Source organism: Chanodichthys erythropterus, chromosome 17, assembly GCF_024489055.1.
Source record: "Chanodichthys erythropterus isolate Z2021 chromosome 17, ASM2448905v1, whole genome shotgun sequence".
Classification (NCBI taxonomy): Eukaryota; Metazoa; Chordata; class Actinopteri; order Cypriniformes; family Xenocyprididae; genus Chanodichthys; species Chanodichthys erythropterus.
This window is the reverse complement of record NC_090237.1, coordinates 1,176,818-1,204,350: the sequence shown is the minus strand read 5'-3', so window position 1 is coordinate 1,204,350 and position 27,533 is coordinate 1,176,818. Positions and strand designations below refer to the sequence as shown.

The 27,533-nt window shown below is 36.1% G+C and overlaps 1 protein-coding gene across 5 annotated transcripts in view; it reads left to right on the top strand.

Moving 5' to 3' along the window:
* LOC137005410 (NLR family CARD domain-containing protein 3-like) overlaps nucleotides 1–18,050 on the top strand; it is a 32,243-nt gene extending 14,193 nt beyond the window's left edge. For 4 of the 5 annotated variants that reach the window (XM_067366294.1, XM_067366292.1, XM_067366293.1 and 1 more), the window contains one exon: nucleotides 14,377–18,049. In XM_067366294.1, coding sequence (XP_067222395.1) covers nucleotides 14,377–14,554 — 178 coding nt within the window. In that variant the 3' untranslated portion in view covers nucleotides 14,555–18,049. Of the gene's footprint in view, nucleotides 1–14,376 lie in introns of all 5 variants that reach the window. The other variant, XM_067366295.1, reaches the window with a different exon arrangement.
* The last annotated feature ends 9,483 nt before the right edge of the window (nucleotides 18,051–27,533 follow it).

Genomic DNA, 27,533 nt, shown 5'->3' with positions numbered 1-27,533 from the left:
TCACTGAATTTTATAATTTCATTTATTCATAAAGTAACAAAATGGAATAGGGGAATTAAACTGTTATTACATTTAGGGCTGTCACTAATGCTTATCTTGATGATCAAGTAATCGGGTCGATTATTTTCACAATTAATCAAGTAATCGGATATTTTTATGATAATAAAAATAGACCTAAGCAAACAATGGCCTTTAACATGATTTAAAATACAAATATAATAACAATGGGGCAATAATATCTGGATCAAAAGCAAGTAATCATATGGTTTGATATAACAACACTTTTAAAATACATAATATAATATACATTGTATAAACAATTATATTATGTATTATAACAAATTCCTGCAGAGGGCGCCAACGGCCTGATGATTGTTGTTGTCCCACTTTACATCAAGTCAAGTACTTTATTGTCATTGTGTAACACAACGAAATTGATTTTGTGCCAACCCAAAAGTGCGTTAAGAAGACAATACAAATGACTAACAACATCTAATTACAATAGTTAAAAACATGACATAGTTACTAATAAATAATTGATATCATACAATAGATAATGCTATAAAAAATAAGCCATTAATTAAGACAGTAATTTAAAATATAGCAGCATAAATGTTCTTGTTGAACTTATTGAGCAGTAACTTATTTTACTTGGTCTGGGAGATCGAGTTCAACAAAGTTATTGCTGAGGGGAAAACTGTTTTTCAGTCTGTTCGTGCGACACGGATTGATTGAAAGCGTCTTCCAGATGGGAGGAGCTGAAACAAATTGTGACAGGGATGAGTGATATCCTTATCGACATTATTGGCCCTTTTTAAACAGTGAGTTTTATAAAGATGTGTGCTTGTCCAACCGCCCTGACTAAATCCAGTAACCAGCTACATATGGAAGGGGTTAGTCCTAATACATGGAGTTTGTTGATCAACTGTAATCAACAAAGAGCATCCTGACATAAGTGTTGGACTTTTCCAGATGTGAAAGGGCAGCATGCATGGCTGTACAGATGGCATCCTCAGTCGATCTATTTGCCCGATAGGCAAACTGATGTTTATCTAGCAGGGTTCCCACTCATCCTGGAAAACCTTGAAAACCTGGAAAATTGATGACAAATTTTCCAGTCCTGGAAAACACATGGAAAATTAGAGAAAATGTAAAAGGTCCTGGAAAATCTTGTTTTTGTCCTGGAATTTTTATTTTTATTTTTAATTCTTGGATTTTTCTTTAGTCGAGAACAAAGATTTTATTACTGGCCTAAAACAATCACCATTAGTTGCAGATTTTACCATTTCCAAGCCAATCAATAATAATAACTACTATTAATTTTGTATTTAATCATATATAAGTGATATATAATTGTTCATGAAGGCTGGAAATGAAAAATGCCTTATATTCAGGTGTGTATAATTATTAGGTATGTTTTCTTTTACAGATAAAATGAGCCAAAAAGAGATTTAACTCAGATTGAAAGGTCAAAAATTAATAAATGCCCATGAGAAGGATGCAATACTAATGCAATACTAGAAATTTCATGACCAATGGACAGCAAAACGCTCATTGGGTCAGGGTCATACAAAAACTGGTGAAGAAGTAAAAACACATGTTAACTGCAGAAGAATTAAGAATTAAGGTGAAGAATTAAGTGTGAAACCATCGGGAACCCTTTAGTCTCCAGCGCCACCATTTTCCAGAACTGAAACCTACCTGGAGTCTCCAGAAGTGCAAGGTGTCAGGATCTCAGAGACTTAGGTTAGGTAAAGAATCCTACAAAATGCCCCCCATTTAAGAATCACATACTGAATTGTAGTAAAATACAAGACGATAGATTGTTTTTATAGGCTTTATAGACAGACAGATTGAGAGTGACTCTTGAAGGACCAGCACCACATCCTCTTGAACCACTGTTTGAAGAATTCATCTTCCAGAATCTGGCAGTAAGGTGTGTCAGTTCACTTTTAGTCCATCTCTTATCCTGAAAAGTCTTGCAGACATAATAATCTTCCAAAACCTACTGCCAAAAAATAGTCTGCATTTACACTTAATGCACACGTCTAATAGAACTGCCACATATTTTATTACGTGTTATGGATTTCTTTGTTGTTCACTGACTTTGTCTTTGACTAATATTTTTATTTTCAAATAGTAAAACAAAACATTAAAATAGTTCCAATGATTGACACTGGCAATGAGAACAATTTGTCATTATATACGATTAATAAATTTTTTCTCACAATTGCGAGTGTATATCACGTGATTCTGACCTTTTTCTGCAGTTTATATCTTGCAATTCTTAATTCTTTTCTTAGAATTGTGAGATGTAAACTCAAAAAAGTCAGAATTGCGAGATAAAAATTTAAAGTAAGTCTCAGTTACCTTTTTTTAATATTTTATTCTGTTAGCAGAAACAAGCTTCCACAGTCGTAATGTATGATTAAGAGCTCTTATTAAAACTGATTTCATAGTTAAGTCATGGCAATAAACTGTAACTACACCTTTTACAGACTTAGAGAGCAATATATTAGGCTACTTTTGTACGAGATCCCAGTCTTTTATTTCCGTTGTGGTAAAGTTGAAAATGTCCTGGAAAATGATGGCTGGAAAACAGTGGGAACCCTGTCTAGATCAGCTGGTACAGAGTCTTTGATGTGAGTGATTACTAGCCTTTCAAAACATTTTGCAGTAACAGGAGCGAGAGCAATCGGTCGATAATCGTTGAGGCGTGTTACCATGTTTGTTTTGGATCAGGCACAATGGTCGTGATAATAAGAATGCCTTGCCACATTCGCCGTGGATTAGAGTTATTGCTGAAATCCTCTTCAATCCGCTGTTTCTACTTTAATTTTGCAGACCTGATGCCACTCTTAAGGCTAGCTCGGGCAACTTTGTAAGCAGAGAGATCTCCTGATTTAAAGGCTGTGTCCCTTGCCCTGATCAGCTGTTTGACTTCATTATCCATCCATGGTTTCTCATTTGGATACACTCTGATCTCTTTATTAACAGTGACATTATCCACACAGTAACCAATATATGACATCACAGATGAAGTAAATGTCTCTAGGTCTGACTGATGGGAGAATATGTTTCAATCTGTGTTTTCAAAACAGTCCTGGAGTTGGTTAATGGCAGCTTCAGGCCAAACTTTAACAATCCTATAAGTTGATTTAGCACTGTTAACCAAGGCTTCGTAAGCAGGAGCGAGAAACAAAGAAAGATGGTCTGACTGTCCCAGGTGGGGGTGTGCTATAGCTTTATAAGCATCTTTTATGTTTGTATAAACATGATCTAGGCCAGTGGTTACAGGATGAGAGGGAAAAAACCTGTTTTATCACTAAACTACTGTCATAAAAAGTTAGTTTTGTCAAGTCAAGTCAAGTCAAATTTATTTATATAGCGCTTTTACAATTGGTAATTGTTTCAAAGCAGCTTTACATATTAGAAGCACAGAAAAAAAGGGAAGTGGTTAAAACTGTACAAGCAAGCGTGGTAATATGTAACATATACAAGATGGTGCTACATTAAGCCAATGTCGGCTGACTTCCAGGGGTGGAAAAAACCCCCTAGGAGAAAAACCCAGCGTGCTAGCACTGGGAAAAAAGTCCTAGGAGGGAAAAAACCCCTTGGAAGATATATATATGTAAATGTATATGGAGATCAAAATCTGAATTGTACATTTTTATTATAGAGATTAAAAATCGATTATATATAAATATATGTAAGCGGATACGGGGATCCTGGGCTACGTTGTAGTCAGGTCCAGACGCAGGTTCTCCATCTGACCTGGATACGGCCTGGATCCAGCACCCGGCAAACCTCAGGATAAGCAGAGAGACAGATATTAGCGTAGATGCCATTCTTGTTCTGATGTACAGGTATATCTAGTGTTATAGGAAATGTTCTCGGTTCCGGCCGACCTAATTATTGCAGCGTAACAATCCTTTAACGGATTTGAAAAATGTTAATGTATTGATAATGTGTTATGTGTATGCAAGAGCAAAGAGATGTGTTTTTAGTCTAGATTTAAACTGACAGAGTGTGTCTGCTTCCCGAACAATGCTAGGAAGATTGTTCCAGAGTTTAGGTGCTAAATAGGAAAATGATCTGCCGCCTTCAGTTGATTTTGATATTCTGGGTATTATCAACTGGCCTAAATTCTGAGATCGCAATAAACGTGAAGGACTATAATGCATTAAGAGCTCACTTAGGTACTGGGGAGCTAAACCATTTAGAGCTTTATAAGTAAGTAGCAAGATTTTAAAATCTATACGATGTTTAATAGGGAGCCAATGTAATGTTGACAGAACTGGGCTAATATGGTCATACTTTCTGGTTCTAGTAAGAACTCTAGCTGCCGCATTTTGAACCAACTGTAGTTTGTTTAAAAGCCGAGCAGAACAACCACCCAGTAGAGCGTTACAATAATCTAGTCTTGAGGTCATGAATGCATGAACCAACTGTTCCGCATTTGTCATTGAGAGCATATGTCGTAATTTAGATATATTTTTTAGATGGAAGAAGGCGGTTTTACAGATACTAGAAACATGACTTTCAAATGAAAGATTGGTATCAAAGAGCACACCCAGGTTCCTAACTGAGGACGAAGGTTTAATGGAGCACCCGTCAAGTGTTAGAGAGTATTCAAGGTTTTTTCGTGAGGAAGTTTTTGGTCCAAAGATTAGGAAATCAGTTTTTTCTGAATTTAATAATAAGAAATTTCTTGTCATCCAGTTTTTAATGTCAGCTATGCATTCTGTTAGTTTTGTGAATTTGTAGGTTTCGTCAGGGCGCGAGGAAATATAGAGCTGAGTATCGTCAGCGTAGCAGTGAAAACTAACACCATGCTTCCTAATTATCTCTCCTAAGGGCAGCATGTACAGAGTGAAAAGCAACGGTCCTAATACTGAGCCTTGTGGTACCCCATATTTAACCTGTGATCGATACGACATCTCTTCATTAACTACCACAGACTGATAACGGTCAGATAAGTATGATTTGAACCATGCCAAAGCAATTCCACTAATGCCAATATAGTTTTCAAGTCTTTTTAAAAGAATGTTATGATCGATAGTGTCAAAAGCAGCACTGAGATCTAATAACACTAATAGAGAAATACAGCCACGATCGGATGATAGGAGTAGATCGTTTGTAACTCTAACGAGAGCAGTCTCAGTACTATGGTATGGTCTAAATCCTGACTGGAAATCCTCACAGATTCCATTTCTTTCTAAAAAGGAACACAGTTGTGTTGAAACTGCCTTTTCTAGTATCTTTGACAGAAAAGGTAGATTCGAGATTGGCCTGTAATTTACTAAATCTCTCGGATCTAGTTGAGGTTTTTTAATAAGAGGTTTGATAATAGCCTGCTTAAAGGTTTTTGGCACGTGTCCTAGTGTTAAAGATGAATTAATTATATCAAGAAGTGGACCTACGACCTCTGGAAGCATTTCTTTCAGTAGTTTAGTCGGCATTGGGTCTAACATACATGTCGTTGATTTTGATGATTTGATAAGTTTAGATAATTCTTCCTCTCCTATAGCGGCGAATGATTCTAGTTTTACCTCAGGGACACTACAGTGCACTGTCTGAAGAGAAACTGTAGACGGTTGCATGTTTATAATTTTCTCTCTAATATTATCAATCTTGCAAGTAAAGAAGTTCATAAAGTCATTACTGCTGTGCTCTATGGAAACGTCAGCAGTTGAATCTCTGTTTCTAGTTAATTTAGCCACTGTGTCAAATAAATACCTAGGATTATGTTTGTTTTCTATTAAGAGATTTGAAAAATAAGTAGATCTAGCATTTCTTATGGCTGTTCTGTACTCAATCATTTTTTCTTTCCACGAAAGGCGAAAAACTTCTAGTTTTGTTTTCTTCCAACTACGTTCAGCTTTTCTAACAGCTCGTTTTAGAGCCCGAGTGTGCTCATCATACCACGGCGTTGGATTAGTTTCCTTAATCTTCTTTAGACGTAAAGGAGCGACCGCATCTAATGTGCTGGAAAAGAGAGAGCCAATAGTTTCTGTTGCAGCATCGAGTTCTTCTATGTTGTCAGGTATACTAAGGCGATGAAACTGCTCGGGGAGATTATTTATAAAGCAATCTTTAGTGGCAGACGTGATTGTTCTACAATATTTATGGCTGGGTGGTGGTTTTGTAGCCTTGGCTAATTGTATTATACACGAGACTAAATAATGATCTGATATATCATCGCTCTGCTGTAGAATTTCAACAGCATCAATATCTATTCCATGCGACAGTATTAGATCTAGGGTATGATTACGACAATGAGTGGGTCCTGACACGTGTTGTTTAACTCCAATAGAGTTTAAAATATCTGCAAATGCCAATCCAAATGCGTCTTTATTATTATCTACATGGATATTCAAATCACCAACAACAAGGACTTTATCCGCAGCCAGTACTAACTCTGATAGAAACTCAGCAAATTCTTTGATAAAGTCAGTATGGTGCCCTGGTGGCCTGTATACAGTAGCCAGCACAAATGTCAACTTACATAATGTTACATAAAGCACCATCACTTCAAAGGAATTATATTTGAAATTCTTTTGAATGATTCTGAATATATTACTATAAATTACAGCAACACCTCCCCCTTTGCCTTTCTGTCGAGGATTGTGTCGATAATCATAACCTTGAGGACTAGATTCATTTAAAGTAATGTAATCGTCTGGTTTTAGCCAGGTTTCTGTCAAACACAGCAAGTCTAGTTTATTGTCTGTGATAATTTCATTTACAATAAGTGCTTTTGAAGAAATAGATCTAATATTCAGTAACCCAAGCTTTATCATTTGTTTATCTGATTTATCTGTGATTTTCATTTTTTGAACATCAATTAAATTTTTACCCTTAAAAGGTTTTGGAAGTTTTTTGTATTTACTAGTTCGAGGTACAGACACAGTCTCTATGTGATAATATCTAGGTGAAAGTGTTTCTATGTGCTGTGAATTATCTGAGTTCTGTGACGTGAGGCGGCTAGCAGACGGTCGGTTTAGCCAGTTTGTCTGCGTCCTGATCTGGGCCCTGGTTTGTCATGTTTCAGCTCTAAGACTATTTGCCAAATTTCTAGAGAGAAGAGCAGCACCATCCCGGGAGGGATGAATACCATCTCTTTTCAACAGATCAGGTCTGCCCCAAAAGCTTTTCCAATTGTCTATGAAACCTATATTATTCTGCGCACACCACTTAGACAGCCAGCCATTGAGTGATGATAACCTGCTAACTATCTCATCACTCCGACGAACAGGAAGAGGGCCAGAACAAATTACTTTTGCTGACATTGAATTTGCGAGTTCACACACCTCTTTAATGTTAATTTTAGTGATCTCCGACTGGCGAAGTCGAACATCATTTGTGCCGACGTGGATAATGATTTTAGAATATTTACGTTTAGCATTAGCCAGCACTTTTAAATTTGCTTTGATGTCAGGTGCTCTGGCCCCCGGCAAACATGTGACTATGGTGGCTGGTGTCTCTATTTTCACGTTCCGTGTAATAGAATCGCCAATTACTAGGGCACTTTCAACAGGATTCTCAGTGGGTGCGTCACTGAGTGGGGAGAACCTGTTTGATGTTCTAATCGGAACGGAAGAGTGGTGTTTGTTCTTGCCATTATGCCGCCTCACAGTCACCCAGTTAGCCTGCTGCGTGGCTTCTACAACCGGAACCGAATGTGTAGTGTTTACTAGGCTAGTCGCATCCAAAGCAGTATCTAAGGCCCTTTCATTCTCACTATCCTCAATTAAAGTTTGGATGCGTGTCTCTAATTCTGAGATTCTCTCTGTCAGCCTGACAATATCCCTGCACTTATCACATGTGTAAGTCTCACTGCTGACAGAAAGAGCTAAGCTGTACATGTTGCATTTACTACACATGATAATCGTCGGACATGACTGACCGTGTGTTTGATGAACGCCGTCCGAAAAACTGCAACGCACACGGGACTCGCTGGCTGGATGTCTCGGTCGCTTGCCGGTGCCTGGGGCGAGGGTGATGTGCGGGACGCTGTACCTCGCGGTGGATCGATGAATGCCGGGCAGCAACGTCTCCACAGCTTCCCGATCTGGCGAGGACAGATCAGAATAACATACATCGGATAAATCCGCCATTCAATCGACAAGGAAGGTTGGTTTAGAGGAAAAAAAGAAAGTAGACGGTAGCTAGCAGGCTATGGCTAACACTATAGGTGATTACGCTGGTGGATTGCTAGTAATAAATCGTTCCGTTTAGTAATACTATGCAATAGGTTAAGTAATCTGGTGAAAAATAAGAAAGTTATATTATGCGAATAGGAATAAAGAGAAGGATTTAGGATAATCTCCACGAAGCTCCGAGCGTAGATCAGACAGCTGGCAGGCAGCAGCGTTGAGCAGCGTTGAACCGGAAACCGGTTCTCAAACTCAAACGATTTTGTATATACATAACTCCTGAATAAAAATTAAAATGTGTTTGGACTGATTAAAAAAAACTGTTTTGAACAAATTTGATTGGTTTGTCGATAGTGAGCGCAAATGCAGGTGATGAGCGGTTTTATTAAGCGAGTCATTGAGTCGTTCATTCACGATTCGTTCAAACGGCCGATTCATCAAGAATGAGACAGATGTTTGTGAATGGGTCATTGAATCTTTGACTCAAACGATTTGTTCAAAACACTGAATCATTCAAAACACGGTTGAGTGTTGCTGTGAGATGTTGTGATCTTTGTTTGGATTCATCGGATCTATTTTCGCTGCTAAAATTATTTCGTCTAAAATGTAAGTGACTTAATATTATTAACTTGTTTGTTGAACTGTCATATCAGTGTCACATTTTCAATCGCGAGGTGATGGTCAATTGTCAGCTGTCTTGGTCGTCAGGTCGTGTGATGTATGTTGCTGAACTGTATTCAAATGTTATAAATATAAAAACACCACATTTTGAAATTTAACTGCAGTATGTCAGTTTAGTTTATTTGTGTGTGCTGCGCTCATAGACTTCAGAAAACGGCGCTCATTTGTTTGATTTCTCCTCGAGAAGCTGCTCAAGCCTCACAAGTTTAAGGTCCTTGAACCCTGACTGAGTCCGAAACTGTCGCATTCGTTTTTTCATATCCGTCATTTGGTGGATCGATTGTCAAAAACCCCTCAAAATATTTGCTACGGATGCGAAAAATGCAGAAAATCGAACCATCCGAATTAATTTTTATGACGGACGGAAGTTTCAGAGGCTGCAAACGTATAAAACGTGAGGTCGTATTTAGTTATATATATCGTATATAGTTATATATATATACACACAGGGTGTGATTTGTAGGAGGGGATGGGGGGAATTTCCCCTCTTCTGGTCTATGTATCCCTCCCTCTGCTGAAATATTTTTAAAAAATATTCCCCCCAGGTGATGCTACTCCACAAACCACCAACAGAGCATATAAAATATCAAAAATAAACATATTATTTTTAAACATCGCCAAGTAAAACACTGCGTTTATATAGAACTGTCTCTTTACCACCACAACAAACGGGACACTTTTCAGAGGCGCATTCCGTCTCAGCGCCAGGCTCAAGTCAAACGAGCGCGGAAAAGGTGCAGGTGACGACGAGGGAGCTTCAGTTGAACAACAATGAATTGCGGTCAGATGAGATTTTGTCAGGCTATGTCTGTAAAACTCAGACAAATGAACAATCAGCGTTGTACTGTGCTATGGAGTGCACTCAAGAATTGCATGCGTAAATGCGCTGCATAATGACTTTATTATAGCTTAAATAAAGCGCAAAAGAAACTACGAGCAATGATGGTCGTTGTTCTGTTGTAAGTGAAGTCATGAAATTGCCAAACATGCGATTAAAGCTGCCTCAAAACTGTGCATGCATGTATATATGTTGACATGGTTTTAAAGCTATTGTTATCCAATTTGTTGGCCTTGAAACGTCTTAAAATGCCCATATGTACACCAGGGAGATCTAAATTTTCTCCCCTACCCCCCTAGCAAACAACATTTTCTGACCTCGGGAATTATGAAACCCTGCGTACGGTCCAGCTTAAATTCTGTATAATAAAATCTGAGGTAAACGTGTAAGCACTGTGATCAAAAATAAATGGGGCCAAACGCGATTGAATGTAAAGGTTTGTGTCTCGTTATTCTATTAATAACTACCGATTGATTTTGCATTTCTATCAGAAATTAAGAATTATTAATGTCATTTTAGTGGTGCAAATATCTAAGCTATGTAATACTTCAAATCTCAAGGTTAAATCAGAAGATTTTTAAAAAAAAAAATGTTTCTGTAACAGCTGCCAAAAAATAGTATATATAGCACTGTGGTTTTTAACAAATAAAAAAAAAAATTTCAAAACATCCTCCCCTCTGGTTTTTTCACAAATCGCACCCTGTATATATATATAAACGAATAAACTAGTCAGAATATAGGCTACAGTTAAAGCTTTCCTTTAATTTTTGTGAAATAATAATAAAAAAATGTTAAAGGAAACCCTAAACTGAAAGTTGACTTTTTTCCTTTTAACTGTTTATTCATTTTTGAATGTAGCTTCATATTAATTTTTCCTTGGCACAACATGCTAATGAGAGGGTGTCAATCAAACATCAGAAGGCGGTCTCTATGCCTCGATTGGCTGATCATTGTCAGAGCCATAGAGAGAGAGAGTTGCGACAACAGAAGTTCAAAACGCTTGATCGTCATCAGTGTTGCCAGACGTACGATAATTATCGTATTTGTACGATAATTTCGACCTCTGTACGATGTACGATCAATAATGAAAAAAATCCCATAATGTACAATAATTTCAGTATTTTGTAACACTTAAAATGATGGTCGTTATAATCGGCTCATTGATCTAGCTGTGTGGATCCTAACGTGAACTTTGTTAGGCACGTCTTCCATCTCATCTCATGTTACGTCTTCTCGGCCAATCATTGTGGAGAATGAATCTCTCTCACGAGCTCAACCCTGCATCCCAGTATGCATACTGTCCACCCTATCCACCCGAAATAGTATTGAAAATGACTGTCACATACTATATAGGATGGATAGTATGCACATTGAGACTCAGGCCAATTTAACGTTTCTGCAGCGGCGCTTAGGTCAGTTGTTTCCCACTAAGGCACACCTAATAATTATTTATGTATTGTGGTAATTTACAGTTCATGTCAAAAAGTTGTTGGTCTATAGATAAATAGCTGTATTCTGTAGGCTACGTTTGACTCTCATGTCACCTTTATTTATACAGCTCTTTATACAATGCAGATTGTGTCAAAGTATAGCTTTACAGAGATAGAGGGAACATTGGCTGTACAGCAGCTAAAATAGTGTGATTGTCCAGCTTATGTTAGTTCAGTATTGATTCTTTCCGTTCTTTCGTGTACGATAATTTTCTTTCAAATACGATAATTTCGAGCTTCTGGTACAATAATTGGACATTTCCAATCTGGCAACACTGATCGTCACGTGATTTGTGTAGACTTCAGATAGTTCCAGGAAGTGCTTCGGCGGCAATTCAAATGATAGGGTTAGAGAGACAGAACCGTGATTTTTGGTCATTTGTAGTCAATAAATGCATCGGTTCACAATATGTTTGTAATACACCGACATGTGACTGTAGTATGTGTATGTAGTTACAGCAATGTTGTTTTTAAAAGATAAAAACCTGCTAATATAGTGTTTTCAACCAGCGTTGCCTGCCTTGTTAACATATTTCTGGCTAACATTACCTTGTTAAAGACCGTGTTGCAGTTGTTTTGAAGTATTTTTATGTTTTTAAACTTGTATGTTAGTGAAGGGCAATCATGTCATGTTCACTATGGTTTCACAGGAGACCTGCAGGTGACAGGTGATTGCCTTAAAAACCCATTGCAAACAACTGACATATAAAAATTTAATTAAACTTAATGTTTACAATTCTTATGCACTTATTACTATATAAATTCTTGCACAATATATTCAATTCTAAGATTCTAAGAATTCTAGTGAAAACATGATTATACACACACATTGACTTTTGCACTGATTCAGTACAATTGATTTATAAATTTGTAATAAACTGCATGTCAAGCATTTCGTCTGTCCTTTCCTACATGTTCTTGTAGTCTCCGCTATGGTTTGCAGTGTTGCATGAGGATGATCCAGTCTCTCAGAGAAAGCAGTATGAATGCATGGTTTCCCCACTGACACGGAAAGGAGAAAGTTATGTTCAAGTCAGCAGGAGCAATTTAAATAGAGCTAAAGATTGTGTGCCAAGTTGTGTGTTAATCATATATAGGTGTATCTGCCTTTTTTAACAATAAAACAACACTGGGAACTTTTATGTTTATTAAAGGTTTATTATAAATAAGGTGCAAAGAAAAGCTTGCAAAATCCAAGGAGCAGAGACTGGCGGTGACAGCATCATTGCATGGAGTCTTCAGGATCTGAATCCCTTTGTGCTTGTATTGAAAGCAAGATATAAGGAGACAAAAGCAGGAGAAATTAAATACAGTAATAGTATATAATAAACAGTTTTGGTATTTAGTATGATTTCCCATTTAGCCTAGTGTGTATGTAAGCCTTTTCCTCCAATTACACAACGATGAATAAAGCTGTTTTAAACTATTGTCTAATCTACTATCTGATAACATCCCCTGAAACTATTTATTTAGTGAGCAATATCAGCTGGCATGCTTTAATACACAAGTTAATTTGATCCAGATGCACTGATAATACAAAATCTTATAATTTAAAAGTGCATCACAAACGGTCTGTTCTGCTGTAACTCTACGGTGCGGCTGCTACTTCCGGGAACTATTGAGAGGCTCCACGAGCCGCCATTGCTGTAAAAACTGTTCCATTGGAGTCGCAACTCTCTCTCTATATGGCTCTGATCGTTGTAAAAGAGCCATTGGCTGACACTGATGAAAATAGTAGTCTGACAGACGCAATGACTGATCATTGGACAGAAGAGTTTTTTCTCGCGTGGCGCCATCTGCAGGACATCTGCATGTTTGCTGTAACAGTGCTGTGTTTTCAGTGTCGATTCACTGTAAATGCTGCTGCGTTTGTGACGCTTTCATTTGCATTTGAGAACGCAACATTCATCATTAGAATCGTTTATAATTCTGTTGTTTACAAAGAGAAGTTTCAGTGTCACATGATCCTTCAGAAATGCTGATTTGCTGCTCAAGAAACATTCACTCTTTATTATCAATGTTAAAAAGCAGTTTTTGCTGCCAAACATTTTTGTGGAAACAATGATACCATTCAAACATTTGTGGAAAGATTTAAAAAAGAGAGAAATTGATACTATAATTCATCATACATTAAAGTGATAAAAAGTGAGAAGAGTGAAGACATTTAAAATGTTACAAAATATTTCTATTTAATAAATGCTTTAATAAATGTAATATATTTGATAAATGCACATACAGTAAATGTTGTTCATTGAACTTTCTCTTTTTCAAAGAATACTGAAAAATGAAATGTATCACCATTTCCAGAAAAATCTGAAGCAGCACAACAGTTTTCAACATTGATAATAATCAGAAATGTTTCTTGAGCATCAAATCGAATTTTAATGATTTCTGAAAGATCATGTGACTCTGAAAACTGGAGTAATGATGCTGAAATTCTGCTTTGATCACAGGAATAAATTACATTTTATAATATATTAAAATATATTACTGTTTTTCTGTATTTTTGATCAAATAAATGCAGCCCTGGTGAGCAAAAGAGATTTATTTCAAAATAATTAATAATTGTTTCCAGACTTTTGGCAGGTACTTTAATAATAGCAATTATATTAATACTTTTATTATATTATATAATATGTTAATTATTATCATGATTATTAAATGCTGCAGGACAATAGTATGTATTATTACAATATAAGATATATCTTTTAATGTGATAAAATATATATTTAAAAATAAGTTTTGGGGGCGTGGCCAGATTTCCTGCTCTTTTTATCTCTCTCTGATCACACACATTTAAGATGATTGTGAGGTAGACTTGAGCTGAAAGAGGGGGTTTGATGACTCTTTAATGTTCATTACATTAACCTCTCCTGTTAGAGTTTTTCTAGATTTTTATGTGATAAACATTTTTAATTTTATTATATCAGTTTTATATAATCTCTTAGAGTAACAGTAAAACTCACTGACATATTTAATTAATTGTTTAAAAAAGAGATATTGCACAAATTATGATCATACATTTAAAAATATGTGTATTATTCCTGCTTGAATTTGACTGCAGGTGTGTTATGATAATGTTTTGTTCTCTGTGACACAGACCAAGATCATCTAACATGGTGATTTGAGTTTATGTTATTGGTTTCTCTGTGATAATGAAGTCTCTGTTGATCTGAGAGAGTGAAGAGTGTGTCATTGTTCTCTACAGGTTGGAGGATTGTGGTGTCACAGATGAAGGTTGTGCTGCTCTGGCTTCAGCTCTGAGATCGAACCCCTCACACCTGAGAGAACTGAGTCTGTCTGGGAATAATCTAGGAGACTCGGGAGTGAAGATAGTCTCTGCTGTACTGGAGAATCCTCACTGTAAACTGGAGACACTGTGGTAAGATCATATGTGACTCTCACATGAAACTGAGTCACTGAATTTTATAATTTAATTTATTCATAAAGTAACAAAATGGAATAGGGGAATTAAACTGTTATTACATTTAGGGCTGTCACTAATGCTTATCTTGATGATCAAGTAATTGGTCGATTATTTTCACAATAATTATTAATGATTATTTTCGCCCTCAACCTCTGAATCAGCCAATAGCGAGTCTGCAAGGGTGAAGTCACAGCAGCACAAAACCAATCATTTAATGTTATTATAAAAAACATAATTGAAAAAGACACTGAAACGTTTTAATATTTAATTTTTTTTTTTTTAAAAATTGCTTTGCATTGTGCAAAATTATCACAAATTAGTATTGATGGTGTGGAATCTTTTTCTATTGATATATGTCTCCTCATTTACAGTTAGAGCAATGATGTGTCATGAGTTCATCAACGGCTCCAACAACTGCAGTGAAGCCCACAGTCAACATAAAAGTGTCTTTCTTTTGCCACATGGTTTGATGGTCAGTTGGAAAGTCAATGAAGTGCCATAGAGTAGAGGCCAAATGTGATGTCCAGCCATATGAAAACTGACATCTTCAACCTTAATTCAACTTAATTAAACTTTTAAAAATGTGTTAAAAGATCTAAGCACCCGAGTGCGATTCCTTTGGTGCGGTTCGTTTGGGAAGGTGTGAAAGCAGCAATCGCACTCGGGTGCGCACCAAAAGCGGACCAAACAAGCGTACCGAGACCTGCTTGAAGAGGTGGTCTCGGTACGCTTTCAAACGAACTCTGGAGCGGTTCGCTTGAGATGTGAAAGCAATCCGACCCAGTTAACGGACCAACGAACCAAATGATGTCATAATTCATAACGGGAAATGTGATATAAAAAGCGGTAGTGTCTGATTCTGTGAGTGAGCACATTATTTACCATAGCTGAAAACCAACGAGCGCCTCTGTTGTGTAATTGCACTTCTCCGTGTGAGAATGCTGTCCCGACGAAGCCTTTTTTCTGCTCTGCTTCATTAAAAAATGTATATGGTCTCTCTCGACACACTGACAACAGGTCGCCTACTACACCAGAGACAGACTGAGAGAGAAAAAGAGCGTGCGTTTGAATTTGCCGCAGCATTAATATGAATGTAGTATATAATTTAACAGCGGGAAAGACGGCTACATTTATAAAGTGTTTGTGTGTGTCTCGACAGTTACAAATAAAGCCACAATAATCTCATGGAGCGAACTTGTCAATCATTATTTTGATGGATGACGCAGAGAAAACTCTGACCAATAAGAGGACAGTTTTACTCGCATGTGACTTGCCTAAACGCATTTTGGTACGCTTTGAAATGTTGCCATGTGAAAGCGAACCGAACCAAGAAGAAAATGCAACATTGTAACAAATTTAGTCCCTGTTTCGGAACAAAACAAGCGATCCATAGGTGTGAAAACACCCTTAAATAATTTAGGAGCTGAGACCTAGTCTTGACACTTATGAACCTTTATGAATCACATTTATTCTTAAGTCTAAGAATAAGAGTAAAATTACGTAATTCTTAGAATTTTGACACACTTAAGACTAAAATTTTACTCTGAGCGGATTTATACATACAGGCCCTGATCAAATCTCTATTTAATATTGGCCAAACAACATTATTTTAAAACTTAATGTTTAATATTTGGCAACTTCTTTATGACAGAAATGCTACAGCCACTGTAATTTCTTGAACAAGAATATGTGGAAATCAAAACATGCAAACTCAACTCAGATTAAACTTTTATTTTGAAATTGTGATGAACAGTTCACATATTTCAAAAATATTGACGTATTCTCCTGTGTTGGTGTAGATTAATAAATGATTACCTTACAAATCTGATGAAATGGCACACATTGGGCCTCATTTATGAAGCGAACGTACGTCAGAAAACGGTGCATACGGCCGTTTCCACGCAAAACTTGCCATTTATATATATGGACGTGAGCGGTGGCTACAATCACATTTTTTTTGAGTTATCCTGAACTTGCATGCAGCATTGTAAATCTGGTGGAGAAACGAGAGCATTTTGATCATTTAGATTATTTTCCTGATAACAACTGAAGCTCATTAGTCGATCATAACCCGTTAAGATTAGAATGTCAAATTAAAATTAAATTAGAATAGATGGGTGTTTGTGACCCATTAAAAATACCATACAATAATGTTTTTTTCCAGGGGTTCAGCTTTATATGCTCAAATAGCTGCATAAACAACAGAACATGAGGATTCACACATCGTCACATCACACGCCTGCAGTATGGAGGACGACACCTGCAAAAACAATAAATATATAAATACGCAAATAAATAAGTGCATAAATAAATCCACATAATTATACATAAATAAATAAATAAACTTGCAAATAAATACATTAAATCCACATATTCCTGCATAAATAATTACATAAATAATTGAATGTGTGAGGATATTAATAAATAAATGAAACAAATGTTGGGGAAAATAATAACCATAAACTGAAAGTTGACTTTTTTTCCTTTTAACTGTTTATTCATTTTTGAATATAACTCCATATTAATTTTTCCTTGGCACAACATGCTAATGAGAGGGTGTCAATCAAACATCAGAAGGCGGTCTCTATGCCTCCATTGGCTGACACTGTTGAAAATAGTAGTCTGACAGACGCAGTGACTGATCATTGGACAGAAGAGTTTTTTCTCGCGTGGCGCCATCTGCAGGACAAACATCAGCCAAGATGGAGGAATATCTGATCAGAGCTGTGCACGGATACACATTATTAAATAAATCTAGTATCAGAGCTACTGCAAGTGATTTTTGCTGGAAATCCACATATCCTTTGCTGAAGAGCGCAGCTCATGGTTGCTTAGTAACAGCAGACGCCACCGGAGCGCTTTGGAAAGGAGAAAGCGGCGCGGACGCGTTTTCCATGCGTTTTTAGACGCGACAACGGTTCCAAAAGGGTTCAAATGGTTCAAAGCACCAAATGCGAGTAGAATCAGCGCTGAAACTTGTTACTCGCCGGTAACTTTATGAATGTTGCTGAGAATATGAGATTACATAGTACTGTCATAAAATTACCAACGGTTGTGATGTAATTACATAAATATAGGCTATAGTGTGACGCGCTGCATGTTTGCTGTAACAGTGCTGTGTTTTCAGTGTCGATTCACTGTAAATGCTGCTGCGTTTGTGACGCTTTAATTTGCATTTGAGAACGCAACATTCGTCATTAGAATCGTTTATAATTCTGTTGTTTACAAAGAGAAGTTTCAGTGTCACATGATCCTTCAGAAATGCTGATTTGCTGCTCAAGAAACATTCACTCTTTATTATTGTTAAAAAGCAGTTTTTTTGTGGAAACAATGATACCATTCAAACATTTGTGGAAAGATTTAAAAAAGAGAGAAATTGATACTATAATTCATCATACATTAAAGTGATAAAAAGTGAGAAGAGTGAAGACATTTAAAATGTTACAAAATGTTTCTGTTTAATAAATGTAATATATTTGATAAATGCACATACAGTAAATGTTGTTCATTGAACTTTCTCTTTTTCAAATACTGAAAAATAAAATGTATCACCATTTCCAGAAAAATCTGAAGCAGCACAACAGTTTTCAACATTGATAATAATCAGAAATATTTCTTGAGCATCAAATCGAATTTTAATGATTTCTGAAAGATCATGTGACTCTGAAAACTGGAGTAATGATGCTGAAATTCTGCTTTGATCACAGGAATAAATTACATTTTATAATATATTAAAACAGAAAACTTTTTAAAATTTGTAACAATATTTCACAATATTACTGTTTTTCTGTATTTTTGATCAAATAAATGCAGCCCTGGTGAGCAAAAGAGATTTATTTCAAAATAATTGTTTCCAGTCTTTTGGCAGGTACTTTAATAATAGCAATTTATTAATAATAATTATTAATATAATATTTATTAATTATTATATTAATACTTTTATTATATTATATAATACATGAATTATTATCATGATTATTAAATGCTGCAGGACAATAGTATGTATTATTACAATATGTGAAATATCTTTAAATGTGATAAAATAAATATATGTTTTTTTAAATAATGGAGGCGTGGTTTGGGGGCGTGGCCAGATTTCATTTTTTCATTTCAGTTTTCAACATTAAACTCATAGCATTATTTAAATTGTGATATGTACATCTCATATCTTCAACTTGCTGAAATCTTTCCTTCCAAACACATTTATTTCCCATCTAACCTGTCGCAGTCCAGTGTTCGTCTTCTCATTAACTGTGTTTTTCTCTCACTGATCACATTTCTTACCTGTTGAATTTACATTTATAAGTGAATTTGACTGATAAACACCCTTCATTAAAATTAACCATGGTTTTATTATAGTAAAAGTGTAGTAACCATGTTTTTTCACGAATCGATTACCATTTGTATTACCACCGTTTTACTACAAAATACCATGGTTAAAATATGGTTAGAAGGACCATGGTTAATTTGTGGTTACCATGGTTGAACTATAATAACCATGTTTTTAGTTTTATTTGTAGTTAAACCATGGTTAATTTTCGTAAGAGCAGTTTTAAAATAGATGAATGAATGTGCGGTAACTGCCTTAGAGAAATTTAATGATGTTAAACATTTAATCAGTCGTAAACAGTAACGGTTTGACAGTGTGAATACTTTGAATATTAATTAAGAATTTTGGCATGAATGTGTGAATTACATACAGTGAAATGATCTTCAATGAAAAATGACACAGAATAATGACTAAAATATTTATTACAAATGAATAAATATGTTGATTCTGATCTTCTTCATCAGGGGTCGTATTCACAAAACATCTTAAGGCTAAAAGCTCCTAAATCTGTGAAACGATAGGAGTAGTCAAGAGGACTCCTGAGTCACTAAAACCAAATCACAAACAATCCTAAAGACACTGAACACCATGAGACGACAGCGATAGAGCCTTGGGTGCTGAACCTTTCCTTCAGAAATGCAATACATAGTTTGATTTATAGATTTGAATCTACAATGAGATGCCAAGAATAAATCTTTAATTAATAAATAAATAATGTACTATTACCTGTGGCAGTTGTTTTCACAAGTTCACATTTACAAATGATCGAATAGAGTAAATATATAATAAGTGTATTTTTGTATCTTTGTTTATAAAGCATCATTTGTGACTTGAATTCTGCATTCTAGAGACACAGACATGTAAGAGGCAGACAATTAACTGAACATATACTAGTTTAATTAGTGACACTTAGTCTACATTTTAAAATCTTTATTTGAATATGAAAACATGATATCTCATTCCACAATATTTCTGATTAAATCACTGACAGAGACTCCTCCCATCAGCCAATCACTGTGGTTATAGTTAGTAAGTGTGTTGACATCATCCATAGCAACGAGGTCAACCCCGCCCTTCCTCTTACCTTCAGACTTCTGTCTATTCCTTAAAAGATTGTCTCAGCAGCTTTGTGAACAGGTTTAAGAGAAACTCTTAACTAAGAACTTTTACTGCAGTTTAGGAGAACTCTTAGTGGTGAGATCAAATGTTTTGTGAATACGGCCCCAGGTCTCTCACACTGCAGCGTCGCGTCACTATTGGTTTAGACGAGCACACTGACATAAAAACTGCTGAAATAATCACATGTTTATGAGCCTCGGCTTTCTCAGATCGGCTTATGTTGATTAAAACTACAAGTTCTGTTTATTCTGAACACATTAATCATAAGAATAGCTCTTCTCTCTCTGAAAATGTCTGGAGTTTGAAATCATCCTGCAGATGCTCATTTTAAGAGGCGTTTATTGGTGATAACAGCCCATTGAAAATATACATAACCGGAAGAATCGATTCACTGCTTCGACGAGCACTTCCGGTAATCAATCCCGCTGTGATGAAGCTCTGTCGATCCTTTCCACAGACTGTGATGACGCTTTTAACGCTCATCAATACTGTAAATCCTGTAAAGTTTAAATTTTTTATGTGAATTTACAATATATTTAGTATTATATTACATTTGCATCAAATTACATAAATCTAGTTACCGCTGCTGTGAGGGTGTTTCTATGGGAGTGACGGTAAAAATGACGTCTTTCTCTCTTCTGACTGCCGTTATCATTCGCTCTCTATTTTCTCCCTCTTTCTGAAGGTTGTAAAAACACTATCATTGAGTTTTTCTTTTGATATTTGCTCAAATAGAAACACAAAATATATTTAATGTAGTCTCTCATTCACCGCTATAAAAGTTTACCCAACTATGACGACTTCCGCTACTGAGAAACACAGAAATGTGAAAAATGTCTATTGAGGATTTTTTAAATCGAGTACTCAAATTTAAACGAGGAATCATGAAAGTCCTAATTACATTCATTAAAACAGCGTGTGGCAGGAGAGTCAGCTGACAATGTCGATTGTCCTCCATTTGTTTTCCTTAAGTCTCGTTTGATCTCGTGAGTCCCTGTGAGATTTCGTCTCGCTGTGAAATCGAAGGGTCAATAGAGTACCTCAGGGATGACGTGTTTTTGTAGGCCAACCCGGAAGTTAGCGGCGCACGGGTTCCTCGATCGAAAGCCAATGCATTTTTCCCATAGACTTTTGGAAAATCACAGAAAATAAGCTCTGTGTTTAACAAAGGGTTATGACACTTACACGTTTTGTCTATCAAGATAATCTTCACAAGTTAACACAACATTTATACATTCTGAAGCCTAAATAAAGTGGTCAGATATAAAAAGCTAACAGTAGGCTATAAACGGACTACAGCACACCATGGTCGCGGATCAACGTCATCATCACCAAACTTTATTTAGAAAACAACTTTATTTAAAAACACGCTCTCTGATTATGATCTGCGCTGTGTATGAATACTTATCCACTTTTCCATGAGAAATGCTGTCCAAATGTCCTGTTTGTCATGATGATGTACGGTGTACATTTTAGGACTTCCTCACACCTCAGTCATACAACGAACAGGCTTCAGTCATCGGACAAAACGGCATCGCGCCTCAGACTGAAAGGCTTCAGGTCTCAGGAAAAACGGTGTCAGGTCTCGTACAAATAGGCATCAAACGAAACAGCCTCAGACCAAAGGCATCAGACGAAACGGACTTAGAAAGAGTGTAGAAATCATATGTTTCTGTGTTCAAGTGTTTGTTGTTGAGGTGATGGAGTGATTGATCTGTAAATGATTGAACACATGAGCTGCTCCTCAGTAAGGAGATACGATCAACATTTAACACTCTTTACTTTAAACACACTCAATCTAGTGTTGTCAGTTTCTGACCTGAATACTGCTGTTAGACCCACCTGAAAAAATAAAGCAGTCCATTTCATTTCCATCTTTATTCTGTTGTATTTATCTGTGCTATTGTTCATTTGTTCTTATTTCATTACTATTTACTTGTCTGTTTTAATTCACTTTACCATTTGAAATCAAGCTTGTGCTGTGTGTGTGAGATATTGCTACAAAATTACCCCAAAAACAAATACATTGAGTTACAAATATTTGTGAGATAATTGTAATAATTGATCAACGTTTATGTATGAAAAAATCTTAAAAGCTTTATCATATAAAGTGATCTCTTCAGAAGATTGGATAGACTTTCAATATATGGATAAAAAAGAAATAATATTAAAAATATGACAGTATATACAGTGTTTTCGGAAAAATGTTATTGAATATTGAGACTTTTCAAGGTTTCGTATGGAAGTTATAAATTCCAGTATCGTGACAACACTAGTCAGGACTTTGATACATGAAGAACAAGAATCATTAATGACCGTCACATCCATCTCTTTTCTGTGATCATCTTTACATGTTATTTAATGTGATATAAATGATTTGTTATATTTGTTTTTATATAAGCTTTCCCTTTCAGACAAACACACACAAATAACATGGTAAATCTCACATTAAACATGGTGATCTGTGCTTTTTTAAATAATGAAGTCTGTTGATCTGAGAGAGTGAAGAGTGTGTCATTGTTCTCTACAGGATGTGGAAGTGTGGCGTCACAGATGAAGGTTGTGCTGCTCTGGCTTCAGCTCTGAGATCAAACCCCTCCTCACACCTGAGAGTACTGGGTCTGTCTGAGAATAATAAACTAACACACTCAGGACTGAAGCTGCTGAAGGATCTGAAGGATGATCCACATTATAAACTGGAGAAACTAAGGTAACAATAGTTTTTAACAATTTTCATCATCATATTTTCATGTGAAGTTCAAATGGCTGTTTTACTCACTAGAAATTAAAGAAATTGTACCAGGTTCAGTAACACCACGTGTGTGTGTGTGTGTGTGTGTGTGTGTGTGTGTGTGTGTGTGTGTGTGTGTGTGTGTGTGTGTGTGTGTGTGTGTGTGTGTGTGTGTGTGTGTGTGTGTGTGTGTGTGTGTGTGTGTGTGTGTGTGTGTGTGTGTGTGTGTGTGTGTGTGAACATTTAGTCTGAGATCATCAGATAATGAGATTAAATTCAGCTTCAGTTTCTGTAGGTCTCTGAACTTTAAACTCTGTTTAATATGAGTTTAATTCTGCTCATATTGTTGTGACTGATTGAATCAATAATATTAATGTTATTTTCAGCTTTTCTCCTTTAACTGTCTCTGTGTGTGTGATAATCTGAGATTTGGGTTGTTTGATATTAACAATATTAAATCTGTAGTGGAGTGTAATGATCATTTCTGCTGGTTCTGGATCAGCTGTCCGTTGTGTGAAAGTGACCTTTCATGACCTTTTGATTTTGTAAAGTGACTTTGAGCATCAGACTGAAGCAATATTATCATGTTTGAGAATGAATTAATATAGATTATCTAGTCAGTGCTCAGTTTTCTTATGAAAAGATGTGACAGATGTAATGTCTCATACTGCATATGTGACTGTTTGTGTGTTTTATTTTAGTATTTAGATGATCTTCTGATGATCATCTGATGGTGAATAAGGATCCACTACAGAGACTCACAGTCAACAGAATCAGAGACTGAAGATACAGTGACTTCACTGTTATAAATTAAGACTTCATTTAGATTTCAATGATCCTCTGACAGACATGATGAGGCGGCAGAGAAACACCTTTTATTTCAGAGCAGCAAATTACAGTTTCTCATTCAGAGATTAACCATTTTATTTGTATAAAGGCACAGTATAAACTCAGAGTTTTGTTACAGAGAAAATATAGAGCCTGAATATGTTTGTGTTTGTGTTGTACCAGCAGAGGGAGACAAAGACTAATGAAAGATTCATTTTTAATGATTATGGGGGAAAAAACAGTTCAAGCTCACTTTAAGAAAACAAATAAAGGAAGCTTGAGTTTATACATCATGTTTTTAATAATAGTTGTATTATATTTGCATTAATGTATTAAAGGGGTCATATGATGCGCTTTAATGTTTTCTCTTTCTTTAGTCTGTTATGTATCTGTTTGTGCATGTATAAGATCTGCAAAGTTACAAAGCTCAAAGTCTCCAACAAAAACATTTATTCTGTCTATGCCTGATACACACTGTATGATTTTGGGCTGTCCCAGACGAAAGATGAGCATAAAAACCACAATTACCAAAGTTCAAAACATCTTGCTCTGTTTGTTTATCACTAGAGCATGTTTGTGGGCGTGGTCTGTAAACCCCTCCCCCTCGCTTCCTATTGGACTCACACACAGACTCACTGCAGAACCGCTGGTCGGGCCTGAGCACAGGTGAGACACACACACACACACACACACACACACATCATCTGACCATCATCTCTGCTTCCACAGACACACAATTTTGTGTGTGTGTGTGTGTGTGTGTGTGTGTGTGTGTGTGTGTGTGTGTGTGTGTGTGTGTGTGTGTTCACCTTCTCCAAGGTCTGTGTGGTTTGTCCATCTGTGTCATACTGGGGGATTTAAGTCCAATCCGTCTGTCTGCATCTGCAAACTGCTGACAGACACACGGCAGATTAACAGAGAGACAGACAGGCGAGACGATCACACGCTGATGCTGAGTGTTTCAAAGACCAGAGAGACACATCTGCATGTTTGTCCAGTTACAGTAAAACACTGAAGTTGGTCACCATGAAATCAAAATGGAATATTGCAGTGTTTATTATGAATGATTTATCTGTGATTGTGTTAAATTCATGATCCTGGTCATCTTGAATCAGAATAAAAGTGACTTCTCTTCTCTGATGACGAGGGCGGGGCAACCTGTCACTCACATGAGATCCACCAATAGCAAACCACAACCATCCAATCAATTCCCCACAGACACAATCAAGCCCCGCCCTACATTTGTTCTTGTTTGAGAAGCAGTTTCTATACGGCACTATAGGGAAGAAAAAAGTGCAACTTCCCTTTCATGTCGACTTTAAAGGCCAACTGAAGTGAAAGGCGCAGCATTATTCAATGTGTTGATGTCATTTCCACTGAAACAGGAAGAAATATCTGAATTATCTTATAGGATGTGATCCGTTGAGTTAATTAACCTTCGAGCTTCAGTTTACGGGTTTTGAAACGATGATGATACTCCAAACAGTCATTAAAGATGTTTACCATTACTGTAATAATAAAAATGTTTCATATGTTTTCAAAAACATTAATGCATTATTTTTAATAACTAGCACTTGTATTGTTCTTGTATTATTTTTATCAACATATGGGGTTTGATAAAAATAATTTCCTTATTGTCTGTTCGGAGGCTATTTAATTTTATTTATCCATCATGACACATGCATTTTGTTTCTTTATAGTCTAAGTAATGCTGTCAAATGACTTGTTTGCATTTAATGTTATTTTATTTTTATATGTTTGTTAGGTAATAGATTTTTTGGTAACACTTTCTCTATGGTGATGGATTATGTACAAGATATCCACCTTATTCTCGTGGGCACTACTGTAGAAATGTTTTTAAGGGACAAAACACAGTTGGAGGTAATAAAATAAGGATCACAAACAATAACAATGTTTTTTCCAAATATCAATATTTTTCCCAAATAGTCTCATTTAGATAACATCATTGCTGTTTGAGCTGCGCGCGCTGAAGCTGAAGAGATGAACACCCATAAACTGAAGCGCTCTGATAGAAGGTTCATTAACTCAACACAACACATCCTATATAGGATCATTCTGATATATTTATACAAGATAAACATAATATTACAACTTAAATTTGCATAAAATGGATAATGCACTGTCTGATTGTTCCACATCCCCTATATAGTGCACTATGTGCCAGTCACCATGTAGAAAATAGTAAATGTGTGAACAAGTGAATTTCAGCCGTCAGCGTCTGTTTATAATGTAGGGGGCGGGGCTTCAGATTCTAGAGAGCATTTGATTGGACAGAAAATCTGATGAGAAGCTGAAGTGCAGAGTGATGTCATCAAAATCATTCATCCATATTGGCGGAAGTGAGAGACTAATTGTTTTGAAAATTATATCTTCTAAATGTGAATTTTGTCATTGTTTTGGAGAACTTATTGATAACATTAAGGCTAACATACAGTATTCACACTAAAAGCCAAAAAACTTAAATTTTGAATTAATGGGGACTTTAAGAGATTTACTAGTTACACACATTAGGATATCATCACTAACTGGAGATGAAAATGTAGTTTGTGTTTTAAGTGTAAGAGTGTGTGTGCGCGTGTGTTTAGTGTAGGGCATGATAGAGATTAACCTTGTACAATCTTACAACAGAACTTCACTGAGAGACTGGTACCTGTGTGTGTGTGTGTGTGTGTGTAAGCTTCATGTGTGTCACAGGTCACACTGCACTACAGACAGATGGAGGAGGAGCCTAGAGTGAGAGACTCTTAATAAGAACAGCTGTCTCTCTTTCTCTCCACTTAGTTTTCATTTTAGTGTAGGATATTTAAAATAAAATAGTGACTTATGCACTAGCAAGTGCCTTTTTAGTACTATTTATATACTATTATTAGTATTAGTATTTGCTGATGTGTTGAATAAGTTTTTATTTTTATATGTTCAGTTTTCAAGTCAGCTTAATTTCTATAGCACTTTATACAATATACCTTGTTTCAAAGCAGCTTCACTGTAATAAACAGGAAAATAACAGAATCAATGATGCAAACTTTATCAAACTTGAGACAAATTCACATTCGGCTCTAAAAGGACAATAGAGTCATTAGATCACTTCAGGTTTTGTTCTCATCTGATAGTGTCAGTGCAGTCAAATATTAATTGTCCATTAGTTTGTTCTAGTAATGTTGTTAAGTGCTTTTGTTTGTTTTTATATGTAGCTGTAATTTATTTTTATTTCCGTTTTAGTAATTTCAGTTCTTGACCTTATTTGATTTCAGTCAGTTGCCAAGGAAACATTTATAATTTATGTTTAAGTACCAGTATAAGCACAGTTATGGCTAAGCATGTTTATATAGTATTTTAGTTGATGAAAATGACTTTTAATAGTCTCATTTAGCAATTACAGCACTGATATACATAAAGCCATACTTGAGAAATCAACAAAACAACATAAAACACTTCATACTCCAGCGCTGTTTTCTGATTGGTCAATTCAGTGGTAAAACTAGTTCCTGTTGTTTTTATATAAAGTCAGTTATAATGATCATAGAGTAACCCAAACACATGCATGTAAAAACACATCTTTTCCATTCTCTATAATTCATGTTTTCAGTTTCTAGCGTCCCCATAAGGAGGTTTTGTCTGATTGTCTCTTGCTGCAGCACTTTTATTGGTGGAAACTGTGGCTTGTCTGTGTCACATGACACATTACATCACTGGATTGAGGTCAGGCCTGGATTAGACAGAGAGAATGGAGAGATTAGGAGCTGTTAGTGCTCAAAAACAGGAGGAGAAACCAAAGAGGGAGAAGGAGTGAGACGACAGCGAGACACACTGAACATATGCACTCACTCAAACAGATTTAGTGATTTAGTTTGTGTTCACATGCATCTTAATGGCCTGTTGATGTCTGTTGCTTGTTTGGAAACAGTTTTT